This window comes from Borostomias antarcticus (genome assembly GCF_949987555.1).
Source record: "Borostomias antarcticus genome assembly, chromosome: 5".
NCBI classification, from domain to species: Eukaryota; Metazoa; Chordata; class Actinopteri; order Stomiiformes; family Stomiidae; genus Borostomias; species Borostomias antarcticus.
The window spans coordinates 2,250,925-2,266,850 of NC_140238.1; the positions used below are offsets into that span (position 1 = coordinate 2,250,925).

The 15,926-nt window shown below is 43.5% G+C and overlaps 1 protein-coding gene across 1 annotated transcript in view; it reads left to right on the forward strand.

Moving 5' to 3' along the window:
• Positions 1-4,009: 4,009 nt before the first annotated feature.
• The window catches only part of pxdn (peroxidasin), a gene marked incomplete at both ends in the record, with an annotated part of 60,002 nt that continues 48,085 nt past the window's right edge, over positions 4,010-15,926 (forward strand). The window contains 1 exon segment of the mRNA XM_084438351.1: positions 4,010-4,197. Within this exon segment, the coding sequence (XP_084294477.1) occupies positions 4,010-4,197 (188 nt within the window).

Genomic DNA, 15,926 nt, shown 5'->3' on the forward strand with positions numbered 1-15,926 from the left:
CATCCATTCTGTTCATTTTCAAAAACTTACATTGCTAGAATTGGACAAGATCTCAGCAATATATATCTAAATCATATGTTTATAGATATGGAATGCAATCTACAAAGGAAAATGAATGAAAAAAATGTTTGGGTATATGCAATTTTTTTTTGTTTATAAACAGCGGGGTAACAAATGAATCTTTTTACTATATCCTGTAAAATATTGATTTTTATATAAATCTTTTAATACGAAAAAAAAATCTTTAAAAAAAGATACACAAAGAGAAAGAGGGACATCCAGTCGGAGGAGTGAACGATGCTACCGTAACAGTATGAGTTCCACTTTCTTTATGTACAATTTTGCACAGGGACACCTTCGTTTCCATGTTTTGATGTTGTTACAGAAACTCGGCCGTCCCTGAGAGCCTAAACGGAGGACGAACAGAAGGGTTTTGTAAAGAGTATTTATAGAGTATGAGAGCGGGACTTACAGGGTCAGTGTCCCCCACTTATGTGCCAGTAGATTATTTGCACTTGTCCAAGAGATCTTATCATAACGTACGGCGGTGTGCAATGTCCAGGTGTCCCCTATGGCACACGATTGGAGCCAATAACTGTTAAGAGCCACTGTAGGTCATGAATTAGACGGGAAACTACAGGGACTAGAAATCAGATGTGATGAATAGAACTCTTACCAGTCTATAATGTATTATCAAGTGTAAAACAATGATGTTCTTTCATTTTTGGGTATGTTATATGACGATGAACTAATCCCCAGCAGCACTTTATATCTAATAATCACTGTACAAATGATTAAATAGTCAATCAATGAAAAGGTAAAAAGCGAAGAAAAACCCAGGCTTTGGTTTCTCATAAGGCTAAACGGCAGGACACAACTAGGCCCTTGCAGGGGGTGATGCAGAACCAACTCCGTCACCGGACACGTCACCCCACTCCCCTGTGTTGGCTTTTAGTGACCATGTCGAGAATTAGCCTTTTTGAGAGCGAATGCAAAAGGTGCTCGTCATTCACCTGAAATATCAAATGTCCTTTGAATTTCTCTTTTAGGACTTCCCATCATCCATGACTGCATTATGCCTTTTTCCACAGCGTCGTGTCTGCAGCTTCTGCCAATATAGTAATGCTTTCAGTAGAGTAAATAGCTAGTATCAGTTTTTGAATTTATTCTCATTATCGGTACAAGAAAGGGATTTTTAAAGCACAAACCGGCTGCTCATAGCGTTGATACATAATATCCAATTTTGAAAAGAAAAAAAACTTATCTGTGACTATCTACATAGGGAACACAACAGGTGTCACACTATTAGAATGCTGACTTTTCATATGAATTATTGTGGATTCATCAGAGTTTATTTATTCTAACTTATTAATTTCGAGGTTGATTTAAGTGGTCATTAACAAAAACGGGATTTTGTATAAACTTGTGCTCTCTGTGGAACTGAAGTTTGATTTATTTTTGTACTACACAGCATGGATTTGTTGACATTTTAATTTTGCTATAAATGTGAGATCACAAGTTGCTGTGATATTTCATTTTTAAATTGTGAACTTTGTACAATTTTTGTCATGCTGGATGTTGACACATCTTACTCTGAATAAAGAAAAATTGTGTTGCCACAGGCTTGCAGCTTAGATGTCATTATTTATTTATTTATTTATTTGTTTAATTATTTATTTATGTATTTGTTTATTTATTTATCTATTTAAGGAGAATGGCAGCTGGTCCACCTTGACCTGGCATTTCTTCATGTCATTGTTCTACGGGTGGGGGAATATGATGTTCTACGGGTGGGGGAATATGATGTTCTACGGGTGGGGGAATATGATGTTCTACGGGTGGGGGAATATGATGTTCTACGGGTGGGGGAATATGAATTTGACATCTGTATGTTAGTGCATGTGGCATGCTGCTGTACATGGGTGTGTGCATGCGCACATGTGTGTGTTTGATAATTGGTGATCATTTGTGCGTGCATGCATCCATCACACGTGTACCAGAGCCCCCCACTGGGGCGCACTAGACTTTTTCTTCTTTTTTTTTCCATTTCCCAGTACATTTTTCTTTGTACATAAAATGTTTTTTGTACAAAAAAAAAAAACTATGCTTGTTTTCTCAGTAAATTGTCTGTTCAACTAAGGAGGCAGTCTACTTAATAAATCCACAGACTTCAGAGTTTGAGGTGTTAAGCACCTCTTTTGATGCACTTTCTCAGACCCTGTAGAATGCATTGAGCAGATCCACTATGGTGTAGTAACACAATACAGACAGCAGAGGGAGGCATAGACTGTTTCAAATTAACAGTAAATTATCATACCATCTGGCCTGTTTTTAATGTTTGTTTCTTTTTTGTTTGTTTTTAACATTGTCGTTCTCATTATGTAATTTCTGTGCTACAGAAAGTCAATCACTTGAGGTTCCTTTTATATAAACCATTTTAATCACTGATATTTTAATTCACTACTTACATTTGGACCAAACAGAAATGTGATGGACTATATGACTATACTATATATACTATATGCTGCCTCTATAGATAAATCTAAACTAGCAAAACACACTCCAATTACACATTCAACAGCTGTAGCCTACATGCTGACAACATGCATCATGGGAGGGAGACAAGAGGTTCATTGTGCACTTGTTTAAACAGGAGGAAAATAGAGAAAGACAGAACAGTTATAACCTGGTCTGAGCCATGGTCTCACGCGGTATTTGTTTTATATTTGAATTGGGTTTAAATGAATTTGAAAGCTCATCATTAGGCTAGATATCTAGGGTGCTTCCCATAGTGCCATATCATATTTGACCAGCAGAGAGCAGCATACTATGGACAACAGAGCCAAGGATCTGTTTTGAGCAGACAGCTGTGTATAATTCCTCGACCTCAGACCAATCGGTTGACTGTATTGAGAAATCAAATGATGTGAGTGTTTTGTTCTTGTAGACACAAACTGTGACTCATCAACTTTCTTAGACAATGTAATATAAACTGTATTGACAGTTGTTGTGGTTCTCTAATCCTTTGACACTAGTGTCACTAAACCCTATGTGGCTATTTGCCATTCTGTCATATAAGAAATACAAATGAAAGCAAACTTATTTTAAACATCACATGCAATGTGTTGGCATATTGCAGTTGAAGGGAACCACCTAAAAATGCATATTTTCTTTTCCTTTTTTAAGGAACCCCTTCATCTTGTATTTAGAATAACCAACCATTAAACAAGACGCGTTACCAATCTATAGCCCTTCAAATGCATGTATGGAAAACAGCCTTCCATAGCCTACATCTGCTATCACATCCCACCCGATCAAGATTGTGGGTATCCTACACGTTGACTATCAAAACTTCTAAGATCCAGTAATGAGACAAGGATAAGCGACGAGGCTGCTATCTATACGCGCTCTATCCCTGGCCTATGCATCATTATGTAAGGTAGGCAAATATTACGGAAGAGCATTAGGGCCAACAGCAGAGGGTTGTTTTTTTTAAGATTCTGAGTTCAAAGTCAGAAATTCTGAGTTTTTTCTCAGAAGTTATTTCTGACTTTTTTTCTCAGAAATTCTGAGTTTTTTTCTCAGAAATTCTGACTTTAATCTCAGAAGTTTTTTCTGACTTTTTTCTCAGAAATTCTGACTTTAAACTCAGAAGCTTAAAAAAATAATAAACTCAGTTGTTGGCCCTAATGCTCTTCCGTACAAATACACCCTAAACTTCCAACAAATCATTTTATTTCACCGGGCTTTTCCCCGTCGTGTTTGAGAGGGACTTTGTGATTGGCTCGTTCCCCGTCGTGTTTGAGAGGGACTGTGTGATTGGCTCTCCCCCCTGTCTGATACTTGTAACACTGCCCTACTTCTCTCTCCCGGAGAGGGGAGGGAGCGAGGAGGCGGGAGCGGGTCCGGCCCAGCAGAACCCCTCCGCTTCCCCATCCCGGGGTGGAGGTAGTCTGAGAGGGGAAGCGGTGTGTTGAGAGCACGGCTGACTCCGGCTGACTCCCTCGACATGGCGCTGCGGACGGGCCACCTCTCCTCCTCGCTCTTTCTCTGCGCGGTTACTGTGTTTCTGCTTGCCTGCGGACCAGAGACGGTCGTTTCTTGCCCAAGCCGCTGTTTATGTTTCAGGACCACAGTGAGATGTATGCATTTAAACCTGGAGACGGTACCGGCCGTGTCTCCCCAGACCACCATCCTGTAAGTAGTTCGGTCCGTACGGGAAACCGTCTCGGGACACCGGGAACACCGTGTGAAAGTGCATGAAAAGGAGACGTTGAGATGTTGTTGGGTAATGACTATTTTGATGTAGAAGGAGACTTTAGTTAGTCCTGTTCAAAGTTGTCGAAGTTCTTTCTGTGTTGTGTTTCAGTTGAGAGCTGAGGGGAAGAAACAGGGTCTGGAATTAGGGATTAAGTTGGAAGTTGTCCATTTCGAGCAGCGTCGAGACCTATACGCTATTAAATACAGACTATATGCATCAATTACTCTGTTATCTTTGAGTCGAATAGTCTACTTAGACGTCCTGTCACTTTAGGTTGTTGAGTTATTTTTCCTCTCCGAGGGACATAGCCAACATTTGGAAATGAGGACAAAAGGCTGGACAAGAGCAGTCTCGGATGCATTTATATTGGAACTATTGGACTTCTTAAAAATTCGGACAGTTTTGACACCTGCTTGAGCTGCAGTTACCTATAGACGGGTTTTTTAGGACTAGACAGTTTGTTTTTTGGGGGTCTCTCAGCTGATGGAACCAGGAACAGCATTCATAGCTCTCTGCTTTGTGAGCAGGAGGTCAGCGAGTTGACCTCTCCCTCTTGCACACACGGCTGCTGGTGAATTGTTTTGCATTACGTAAACCTCTTGGACTGCAAGCGTTGAACCGTGGCTAATGATGCTTTCTCTTATAGCCTTGATCTACTGCCACATACCGTATTGCAGTAGGCTATTGTAGTGTGTTCAGTGTCTTGTGAAAACACTTGAATGTAGGCCAGCCCTCTGCTCATTAATAGGATGCATACTTTATAACCTATTGCATAGGATATATCAAAAATATGCAACAAGTAGCCTATGCATCCTATTATTATTCCTGTGAATTCCAGCAGTTTTGCTTGTTGAGCTTTGCTGAGCTCTACTGTCTGCCATGTTTGTCAGTTGTATAAACAGGGAAACCACTATCCTATTATCTAGTGCCATATTGACAATAGGCCTAAGCTACTATGTTTTAGCCTATAACCTCATTTCCATTAACAGGAAAAGAAGAACAGGGGGTTGATGTCAAACTTTTATTTGTAACTTTTTATCATGTGCAAACAACTTGTATTTGTAACTTTTTATCATAACAACTTTTATTTGTAACTTTTTATCATGTGCAAACAACAATGTCAAAGTTCTATGGGTAATTTCTCCGACACTGTGAAAACAGGAACATGGGAACAGCTCAGTGACAGATGTTCAAACTCTGTGTCACAGGTGTCACTACGTCACCAATCAGTATCGCTCCCACCCTCACTCGCCCACGCAGGGTTTGATCTCGGGTCTTCTAACTTACGAACACACATGACAACCTTGCATCAGCTATGCCACCGAAAAGATAGCGATTCGATGGCATGCGTAGGCGGTATTTACACTTGAGGGGTGAGTTTAATCAATTCAACTCATTTACTCCCCCCCCCCCCCCAAACTCACTCTACACGCCACGGCGACCCCAGCTGGTCAAGCCGAGCCCAGCTGTGTCCCCGGAGTCATCAGCGGCGCAGTCACAGGTGTCGCCGCGTTGCTTGTCAGTGTCGCTTGCTTCCACTTGCCCGCGCTGGGTTCAAATTCGGATCCTCTGACTTGCCAACACACGACAACTTCACACAAACGTCAGCTTCAGCCGCCTACGCCACTGAAAAACGATACGGTGGCGCAAGTGGGCGGTGTTGAGTGAGTGAGTGAGTGAGTGAGTTTAACCGATGCGACTCAGTTACATATTTTAAATCTCTGATGAAAAGAAACAAAGTGACCCTGGTTCCCTTCGAGGGGAGTTGCACTTTTGAGCTTGGTCTGAATGTCACAAGCGCTCCGCTGCGGTCACCGGCCTAACAGTTGCACCCTTATGTCCGAGGCAGCTGTCCTGCCCTCAGAACTCGGCTCCCGGACAGAGCACAAAGCTCCTCAACAGACCTATGTCTGAAATATGCGCTCCCCTTGTTTATAATTCGCCCATGTGATTTTGGTCGAGTGTTTTCGACCCCCATAATGCATCTGTGCAAATAAAGGCCTTCATTCAGCCAGGCAGCGAAGCACAAAGGAGTGACTCAGTCTTAATGACGCCGGATGCAGCGTGCTCAGAATTAGCCGTGTGCGCGCTCACATCTGCGGTCAGGCCCACAGCCTCCATAGGGCACCGGTGGTGCGCCCCCTTCCTCCAGAGACCTGCCCAGCTACGCCTCAGGAAAGATGGAAGCATCATCTCCTCTGCCGTGGTCATTAGGGCTGGGTATCGAGTCGAATTTCAAGAATCGATTCGATTCCGATTCACAAGGTTCAGAATCGATTATCACGATTCGATTTTGATTTGATTCGATTCAATATCGATTCGGTTAGTGTTACTAAAAACTTTTTTTTTTTTTAGCTGTAATCTTAATTACATGACTGCCAAGTTATGCAACACATCAATACTAGGGCTGGGTATCGATACTGATTTCCAAAAATGAATGAATGAATGAATCATTGAATTAATTAATGAACTATTCATACCTTCATTCATTCATTAAATAAAAGATCGATTTTGGGATTCATGAATCGATTCTGAATCATTTGATTCAGAATTGATGAATCGATTTTTTAAACCCAGCCCTAGTTGTAATGTCAACATTGTTTCATGTGGCTGAGCCCCTCTCTTTCTACCCCTTCCTCCACTGGATGCCTCTCGCCCGTCAATCTTCAGATTTCGGCGAGCTTTTCGCGCTCACGGAGGGTTGTGAAGCGGCAACCACCTGTCGCCTTGCCCCCTCGTTCCGTCTTGTCGGGGCACGAAAGCTTCTCGCTCCGCTTCCCGTTCTTTCCGGGCAAATTGTAAACACATCGCTGTCAGTCCTCGGCGGCAAGACACCTCAGGACTGAACTCCCACTCGGCCTGGCTCTCCCCTCATCGGAAGGAATGCTTGAATGTGGGGAGTTGTCTGCCTGCAGTATGAAGTCTGTCTAGAGGCTGATCACATTAAGCCCCATTTTCAAGGTGTGTGTGTGTGTGTGTGTGTGTGTGTGTGTGTGTGTGTGTGTGTGTGTGTGTGTGCGCCTGACAGTGTGTGTACAGTAGCGTAAAGCGTCCATTCTCAGCCTCAAGGCAAAAGAGCTGTGCGCACATCCAACCTTAGTAGGCCAGCTGCTGGATCTTAGATTGCATACGTGAGGAGAGAGGAGAGATCTGCACACTGATATCTCCCGGTTCACTTCATTGAAAACACGCAACGTTTCCACCCTTAGGTCTTCATCGGGAAACGTCCTACTCCCAGCCTCACCCATTTCAGCCTCAACGTACGTAGACCCGGCACAGAGACCCAGCGCAGATGATGGCTGGGATAGGGATGGGATGTGTGTACAGGTGGATTGGGATCGGTGGGTACAGGTCAGGCCCGAGGTCCTGGGTTGCTTTGGGCTGATGCGTGTCCTGCCATGCCCAGGAAACATACCATGTATGAATTCTTCGTCCTGACCTGGCACCGTGCCAGTCTCTGAGGAAATTCCTCATCAGTGTGGAGTGTCAGATGATCCACAAGATTGTTGTTTAGAAATATTTTTGTTAAGTGTTCAAAATGCGCTGGAAAGCGACATGCCAACCATTGTCTTTCTTCACCTCTTTCTCTTCCTTCTTTCTGTCCTCTTTCCTGTTTGGTCCTTTGTTCATCTAGCTCCGTCTGTCTGTGCTCTCTGTGTACGCCTACGCCGTACGCTCAACACCCTCCTCTTTCCTTCTTAGCTCTATGTATGAATAAAGATTCATCTAATCGAATCGACCTTTGTGAGATGTCTAGGCTGGTACAGCTTTCTACCAGATGCCCGTGTCTCCCCTTGAGAAGCCCAGCCAGAAGACCTCCGGCCCTGGGCTGGTGTCTCTCTCAAGTCTCCTCCTCGTGTTGCTCTCGTCCATGTCAACAATGGAAGAACTCGCTCACCTCTGTCCTGGCAGTTTCAATGAACGCAGCGTGCGCAATGTGTTATTGTGCGTAAAAACTCAGACATAGAATTGCCTGGCTCTAGTCGAGTAAAGAGGCAAGCAGGTATAGAGTGTCTTTGATCTCTAAGCCTCCCTTTTTCTGCTCTGGCGCAATAAGGGAATAAAAAAAAGCTTTTCCTCCAAATTACAAAGGGCAGTGCTGCTGGGTTGAGGTTGTTCTGCGTGGTACTTCGTCAAAGAAACATGGAAGTCATCTGTTTTTCAGCCCCCGACCCTCTGCCAAGACTCAGCCCCCGACCCTGCCAAACAAGACTCGTTTTTCAGCTGTTTTCTCCGCGGACTGTTTGAGGCATTCTAGTAAATTACTCTTCCTCTCTAACGACACTGCTGTACTCCTGCTCTGGGATTTCCTAAGATGGAGAGATGATTGCTTTCACATTGTTGGCTGCGTTTTTGCCAGCAGCCCTGCCGAATCCTCGAGATACCGCACGGGCCGCCTTGCTGTCGAGGCTAGCGAACTCTCTTCTGTACTCAAGGCTCCGCGACTTCCTGTTTTAAGCTGAAGGACACGAGAGGACTTCCTGTTGTCTTTTAGGGCTGTGATTGTGAGTGAGTGTGTCTGTACGTGCCTTTACGTTATGTTATCACATGGCCTGGCACACCAGGCAGAAATTAGTTCAAAGTTGTAAAAGGGAACCATTCATTACAAACATGTGGGCGACACCATGGCAACAGGGAGTGTGCCTGTTGTAAATGTGTCAGTGTGCTAGCTCATAAAGTGGCTTGTTATGGTGTAGCTCAGCTCGTTTATGTAATGATGTAGTAGGAACCCTATTGATATTGTTGGTATTTTCTTCTTCTTCTTCTTAGTCATTGACCAAAAATGCTTGTTGAAACTAGAGGCCATGAGTAACTCTGCCAGAAAGAATTACCATGATTTGTCCATAGGTGGCGCTATAGTAACCGATTCGAAACGCAAAAAATGCTGGCAATACTTAATATGGATGCTTCCTAAGGGTCAGTAAGCACAATTTAACACGTCACTCAAGGTCAATGCAACCCCATGTAAACAGGAAGTGAGATCTAATTGCTTAACACAATCATCCCTTTGACATTGTACTTAATATGCATGCTTCCTCAGGGTCAACAAGCAGAATTTAACTTGGCCGCCACTCAATGACAGCGCAACACAACATAAACAGGAAGTTAGGTCTAATTGCTTAATGCATCATCCCTTTGACACTATACTTAATAAGCATGCTTCCTAAGGGTCAGTAAGCACAATTTAACATAGCCGTCACTCAAGGTCAACTCAACGGCATGTAAACAGGAAGTGAGGTCTAATTGATTAATGCATCATCCCTTTGACAGTATACTTAATAAGCATGCTTCCTAAGGGTCAGTAAGCACAATTTAACATAGCCGTCACTCAAGGTCAACTCAACGGCATGTAAACAGGAAGTGAGGTCTAATTGATTAATGCATCATCCCTTTGACATTGTACTTAATATGCATGCTCTCTAAGGGTCAATATGCAGAATTTAAGATGTCCGCCACTCAACGAGAATGCATGTAGACAGCCTCATTTTGAGTTTACACGTACATTTTAGAATTGATGATTGCCCAAAGTATTTTCGAGAAGTAATATGTTGTTTGGATTTTTGCATTCAGTCATAGTGACACTGTCACTTTGTCAGCAATGACAATTGTGTGCAATTGAGTTTTGTCTGAGTTTCCCGATGACAAGTGGAGCTTGGAGTTGCCATTGTAGTGGAAGGATATTGGTTCATCATTGGGGGTTGGGAGCTAGGAAGCAGAGTAGGCAGCCGGACCGGGATATGACCTGGAACTACTCTTGATTTGTAGCTATATTTACAAGCCTCCCTCCTTAAGCCCTTTCCCTGGGGTCATTTCAATTACCCGGCGCTCCGACAGTGGCCAACGCTGGCCATCGTTCTCTCTTTATTCCCTCTTCCTACCTCTTCTACCTCCTCTTTCCGTGACATGTTCCAAGCCTTCAACGTTGGCCTGATCCGAGTCAGAGAGGCACAGAGTTTCATTGTGTGGAATTTGCTGCAGTCGGCCTTTGTGAGGCATTCAGTCCCCGCGGCGTTATGGAACACAAAGCCCAAAATCACAAAGCCCAAAATCCCCAAAGCTTTGCTCATTTGCACAGGAGATTGGGCCGGAGATAGTGGTCGAGAGGAACCGTCCCGACCTCTCTCTTCCTGTGGCCGTGCTTCTGTGGGGTGACAGAATGGCTGTCACACATCAACATTTCCTTAATGTTGTAGGGTTATACAGTATTAGTTTTGATATACGTTAGTCTCACTTTACCCTTTTATAACCCCAAAACAATCCCTTGTTTTTAAAAAAGGGTTTTCATATCCAGGTTTAAGTTTTAATGGTCCCCAGACCCTTCTCTATCTTCTTTCCGACTCCTTCAGACTTCATGGGATTTTGGTAGGCTCCCAGCATGCACCAGCGCTTCCCTGACAAGGAACAAGCCCTCCCTGTCTTTTGACCCAGGATGCATAGCAGCTTTAGCACGTTTGGACATCTAGATTGTCGTTTTTTCATCCTCCGTGAAATGAAGCGAGAAAACCGGCCGTGTTCTTGTTTAAGTAAGAATGACTCACGCACTGAGAAGTCCTTGGCTAGCCCACTCTGGCATGCATCACACGGCCAAATAATCCTCTGACCGGGGAGAGAGAGAGAGAGAGAGAGATGGAGAGAGAAAGAGAAGTCCACACATGGCGCTCAGATGCTAGCTGGTCCCAGGTCTAACCCTCTAGTGTCTCATAGAGTAGAGACGGTTCTGCACAAACATCCATAGTAGCTCTTCCACTTGCTCTTCCGCTAATAAAATCCACATTATACAACGGTTAGTTCTGGTTCTTGATTCTGATTGGCTGGAAGCCGTGTTAAAATACTTTGTAACACACACCTGGGACCGCATATCATTCCATTTTCAGTATTAATGCGCCTCCCATTTGATCCAATGCATTGTAGTTGTTGTTGTTGCTTGGCAACCCATTTGTTAGGGGAACTATTTTGCTCAGCGGAATTGAGGGAATGATGCTTCGTTTTGAATAAATGTTAATATTTTACATTGCTGTGTGTCTATTTTACACTAATAGCTGTAGTAACCGTTGTATAAAAGCAATAAACCACTCGAGGCCGTGTGTTATAGTGATTTTATAACAGCTAGGGGGGTTTTAGGCACTCCACTAGTTTTAGGCACTAACAACTCCCCCTAGCTGTTATAAAATCACTATAACACACGGCCTCGAGTGGTTTATTGCTTAGTTTTAACATTTCACATCATACATTTGCACCATGCCACCCCACTATCGGATCTTTCTGACCAGAGAATGGGGTTTTGGGCTGGAAAGGTTGCCTGAGTGTTGGCTGGTAATCACAATCAGTGTGGTAAGTTATTGGGTTTGGCACCTTAAATACTGGCTTGACCATTGGCTCTGCGGAATCGTTACGGCTGGGTGGTGGGCAGCTGACCAATGAGAATCCAGAACAGTGTAGCATCCTTTTTCCAAAGGGTCGTCATGGACACTGTACTTCTGACCGCTGGTGTTTGTTTGTCTCCTCTCCAAGAGTGTGTGTCTGAATCTGCACATGTGGGGAAGTAATGCATGGCTTCACAAGACTGGATGTGCACACACACACACACACACACACACACACACACACACACACACACACACACACACAAACAGTCCTTAGACTCTTGGCATACTTTGTACTTGATCAAGATGTCATTACAGTCCTTACATAAGTGCCCATGGGAGAATAAATTATAATTATTCGGATATTCGTTTGTTTTTTTAAACCATTTTTCTCTTGAGGGTTAATGTGACTGCGCCAAATGCGATTTTATTTATTAGTTTATAGTGTCGGGAAAAATCCCCATTGATTGCCTGTAACAGTAACGGTAAATGGAGCAGCTTTAGCCTACATGACTAATTTCCAGCTGTAGCCCCCGGCAACGTTAAGGTCAAGTGAGGTGCTCACGCAGTTAGGGCTGGGTTTAAAAAATCATTTAATCGATTCTGAATCGATTCTGAATCAAATGATTCAGAATCGATTCATGAATCCCCAAATCGATCTTTTATTTAATGAATGAATGAATAAATTAAGGAATGAATAGTTCATTAATTCATTCAATGATTCATTCATTAATTTTTGGAAATCAGTACCCGATACCCAGCCCTAGTATTGATGTGTTGCATAACTTGGCAGACATGTAATTAAGGTTACAGCTAAAAAAAAAAGGTTTTAGTAACACTAATCGAATCGAATCGTGATAGATTCCAAACCTTGTGAATCAGAATCGAATCGATTCTTGAAATTCGACTCGATACCCAGCCCTACATGCAGTGTGTTCATCTTGAGGACGGAGGGTAAAGCGTGGGCTATTTCACTCCGCCAGGGCTAACTCTTCAGTACAAGCACAAACGAACGCACCATAACTCTTCAGTACAAGCCTACATGTGTTTAACTCCTTTGTACAGGAATGAGTAATAGCCTCATCAGGTAGGGATCTCGCCGTCGGTTAATGAGTTGGCAAAAAAGTGAATCATTGCTACTAAGCAGGCTCCAGAAGTGCAGCCATCCAGACTGCCAAGTGCCTTCTACAGTGTGAGGGCTGCAGAAAGCCTTATATCACACCTGCACGCTCACTGGCTGGTAATCCTTCTGCAACAGCGCAGAATCAAGAGCGTTACCCCCGACAGGAGACTGAGAGCAAGTCAAGACACCATGGGATCACTGCACTCCATCTTCCAGTCAGTAGACAGATGACCCAGAGAAAAGTAGGCCTAACATAGTTTACTTAAATGAGTTTAAATCTCGATTAAAGAACTTAAAGGTACCCCGAGGAGTTTATTACCTATGGGTCAATTATCTAATAGGTACAGTCCCTTTTGTTTGCTTTCAAACAGGAAATAAATGTGCCCATCAATGTTGTACTGCGTCTAGAATGTCCACTGTGTTTGCGCTTCTACTGTTAGGCTACTGTGTGTGTTTCTCTGGGTCTTTGTTGTAATCAGATTGAACGTATCGGAGAAACGCTTCTCCGAGGTTGTTTTTGCTGTCTGATCGGATAAGTTTGACGGTGCTGAACCATCAAAACAGACAAACTTGAGCTCATGGACTCAAGGATCCTTGTTCAGATCCAAACGAACATCAGTGGCTGCTGATTTGTTGTTATTCAAACAACCTCCTGCCAATGAAGGAGCTCTTTGTTGTGGAATAGCACTGTGCACAGATCAGCCCAAAGAGATGGTGGGATGTTTAATGGCGCGTGGCCATATTTGTTCCTGTTTTTGTTTATGTCAGAGTGACTCACCCTCCTCCTCCTCCTCCTCCTTCTTGATATTCCCAGTCTTTGGTGATGAGCCACCATGGAGATGCAGATGACTGTTGACTGACGTTCCCGGCATGGTGAAGTCATTAACCGCCAACCTCACAATGCCATATTGTTTGTTTCTTAGCGACTCACATAATTTTCTAACTTAAAAAGCAACTGTTTCCTGTTTGAGGCACGTCTGTGCACCAGTAATATTTATTAGCATGCCTACCTTGACACTCATGGAAGTGTGAGTTAAGATATTTTGTGTCACTGAATTATTGAATGTGAAGGCAAAGCATTATGGGACTATTAATAGCACTTCCGGTAACAATAGTAGGAACAATGGCTATCGGTCTGACTGTGGCTACTAAACATGAAATAGGAAACCCAGTCTACAATCAAACACACAAACACACGTGCACACACACATACACACACACACACCTGTACATGCATTCGTAGTCACAAGTGTTCCTTCTGTTAACAAAGACGTCTTTCATTCACTAATCTATAGTGGGCGTGGTCTGGTATAAGGTTGTTTTACAGACCTACAGTATCACACGTGTGTAGCTGGGATCACCTGTGTACGGCCTAAACATAGGCGGGATCTCGCTTGGCTCTTTCACGCACGCCGTAGGTGAGGATGTGGTTTTGGACGCGTCATTAGGTGCTTTCAGACCAGAAAACGCACAGTATTTTTCCCCCTAGGGAAAGTTCCCTAAAACCTATTCATTTCATTTCAAACCTTTATTTATACTCGTAAAGCACTGAGGTTTCTCTCATTTACAGTGTTGACGAGTTCACACAAATAACAGAACAAATACAATACACAATAATAATAATAATAATAATAATAATAAACAGTTACAGGTCGAAGTACAAATGTCAAGAGCCATGGATTTAAACTCTGTGATTGAAGGAAGTACCTCAAGCTTTATAGTCTGCTGTAAAGTATTCCAGGTATAAGCAGCATCATGGAAAAAAGCAGCTCTACCAAGTTGAGAATGCACTCGAGGAACCCTAAAAACAAGCTGATCGTTTGATCGGGTCTGGCAGGTACCAAGGCTCCAGTCCAACAGAGATGAGATGTATGGTGGAAGCTTACCAATAATGGCTTTGAAAATAAACAAATACCAGTGATAGTTACACCTTAAAGAGAGAGGAGACCAGCCTACCTTATCATAAAGAACACAGTGGTGGGTGTCATAACTATCACCTGTAATAAATCTTAGGTCGGAATGGTAGACATAATCTAGGGGTTTCACGGTAGTCAAAGAAGCATGTATATAGATTGTGTCACCATAGTCTTATACTGATAAGAAGACAGCTTGAACAATTCTCTTCCTGCTGAACATAGGAAAGCTAGAACGGTTTATGTAAAGAAGCCAATTTTCTTAGAGGCTAGACTGTCTACATGGAACTTGAAAGAGAGTTTATTATCCAACCACAAACCCAAGATATTTGTACTCAGTGACTCTCTCAATACGTGAGCCATTAGCCGTTAATAAATGGAGCCTGTCATAATCAGTAATCCTGGCTCTAGAAAACATCATAAACCTACATTTGCTAGGATTAAGGACTAGATTCAGATTGGTGAGAGTTTCTTGCAGCACATTAAAAGAAAGCTGCAGGTTCTCAATGGCTTCCTGAACAGTATCCGCAATACAATAGACAACTGTATCATCAGCGTATAGATGAGCATGACAGCCAGTTAGTGCAGAGACAATGGCCCTGTCCCAATTCCCACCCTAAGCCCTCTGCCCTTCCTAGAGGGGTGCACTTGGGTGACGTATTTACCACGTTGGGTAGGGCACGTACAAAAAAACATCGGTTGATCCAGTTGAAATAAAACTTGACTCAACCAATCAGAAATGTTTGGCGTTGCCACCCCACCCACAAAGTACCTTCCCCCGGCAAGTGTACCACCTCGCCAATGGGGGGAATTTAGTTCACAACAAACCCCCCCATAGACCCCGGTTCCTGCAGTGTGAACACAGCGAAAGGTCCATAGTTCGGGGGATAAGTACCGCGGTCTGAAGGCACATATTAAGTCTTAACAGATTAGCCACTAAGAAGAAGAAGAAGAACCATTTACATGATGGATTTTTTCTCATTTGAACCTTTCTGGCATTCTTCTGTCCTCAACAGAGACTTTCACAGTTCTCGTGCACACACGCACACACACACACACACGCACACACACACACACACACACACACACACACACACACACACCCCACCACCACTTTTATATTTGAACTAAAGGTGCTGCCTGAACCAGCTTGTAGCAGCCTCCAGACCTCCCTTCCCCTCCCCCGCCCTTCCATATCTTCCCAGAGCAGGGCAGCCCCTGCTCCAGCACACCCTGGCAGGGCGCTGTGATCTCTACAGGCCTGC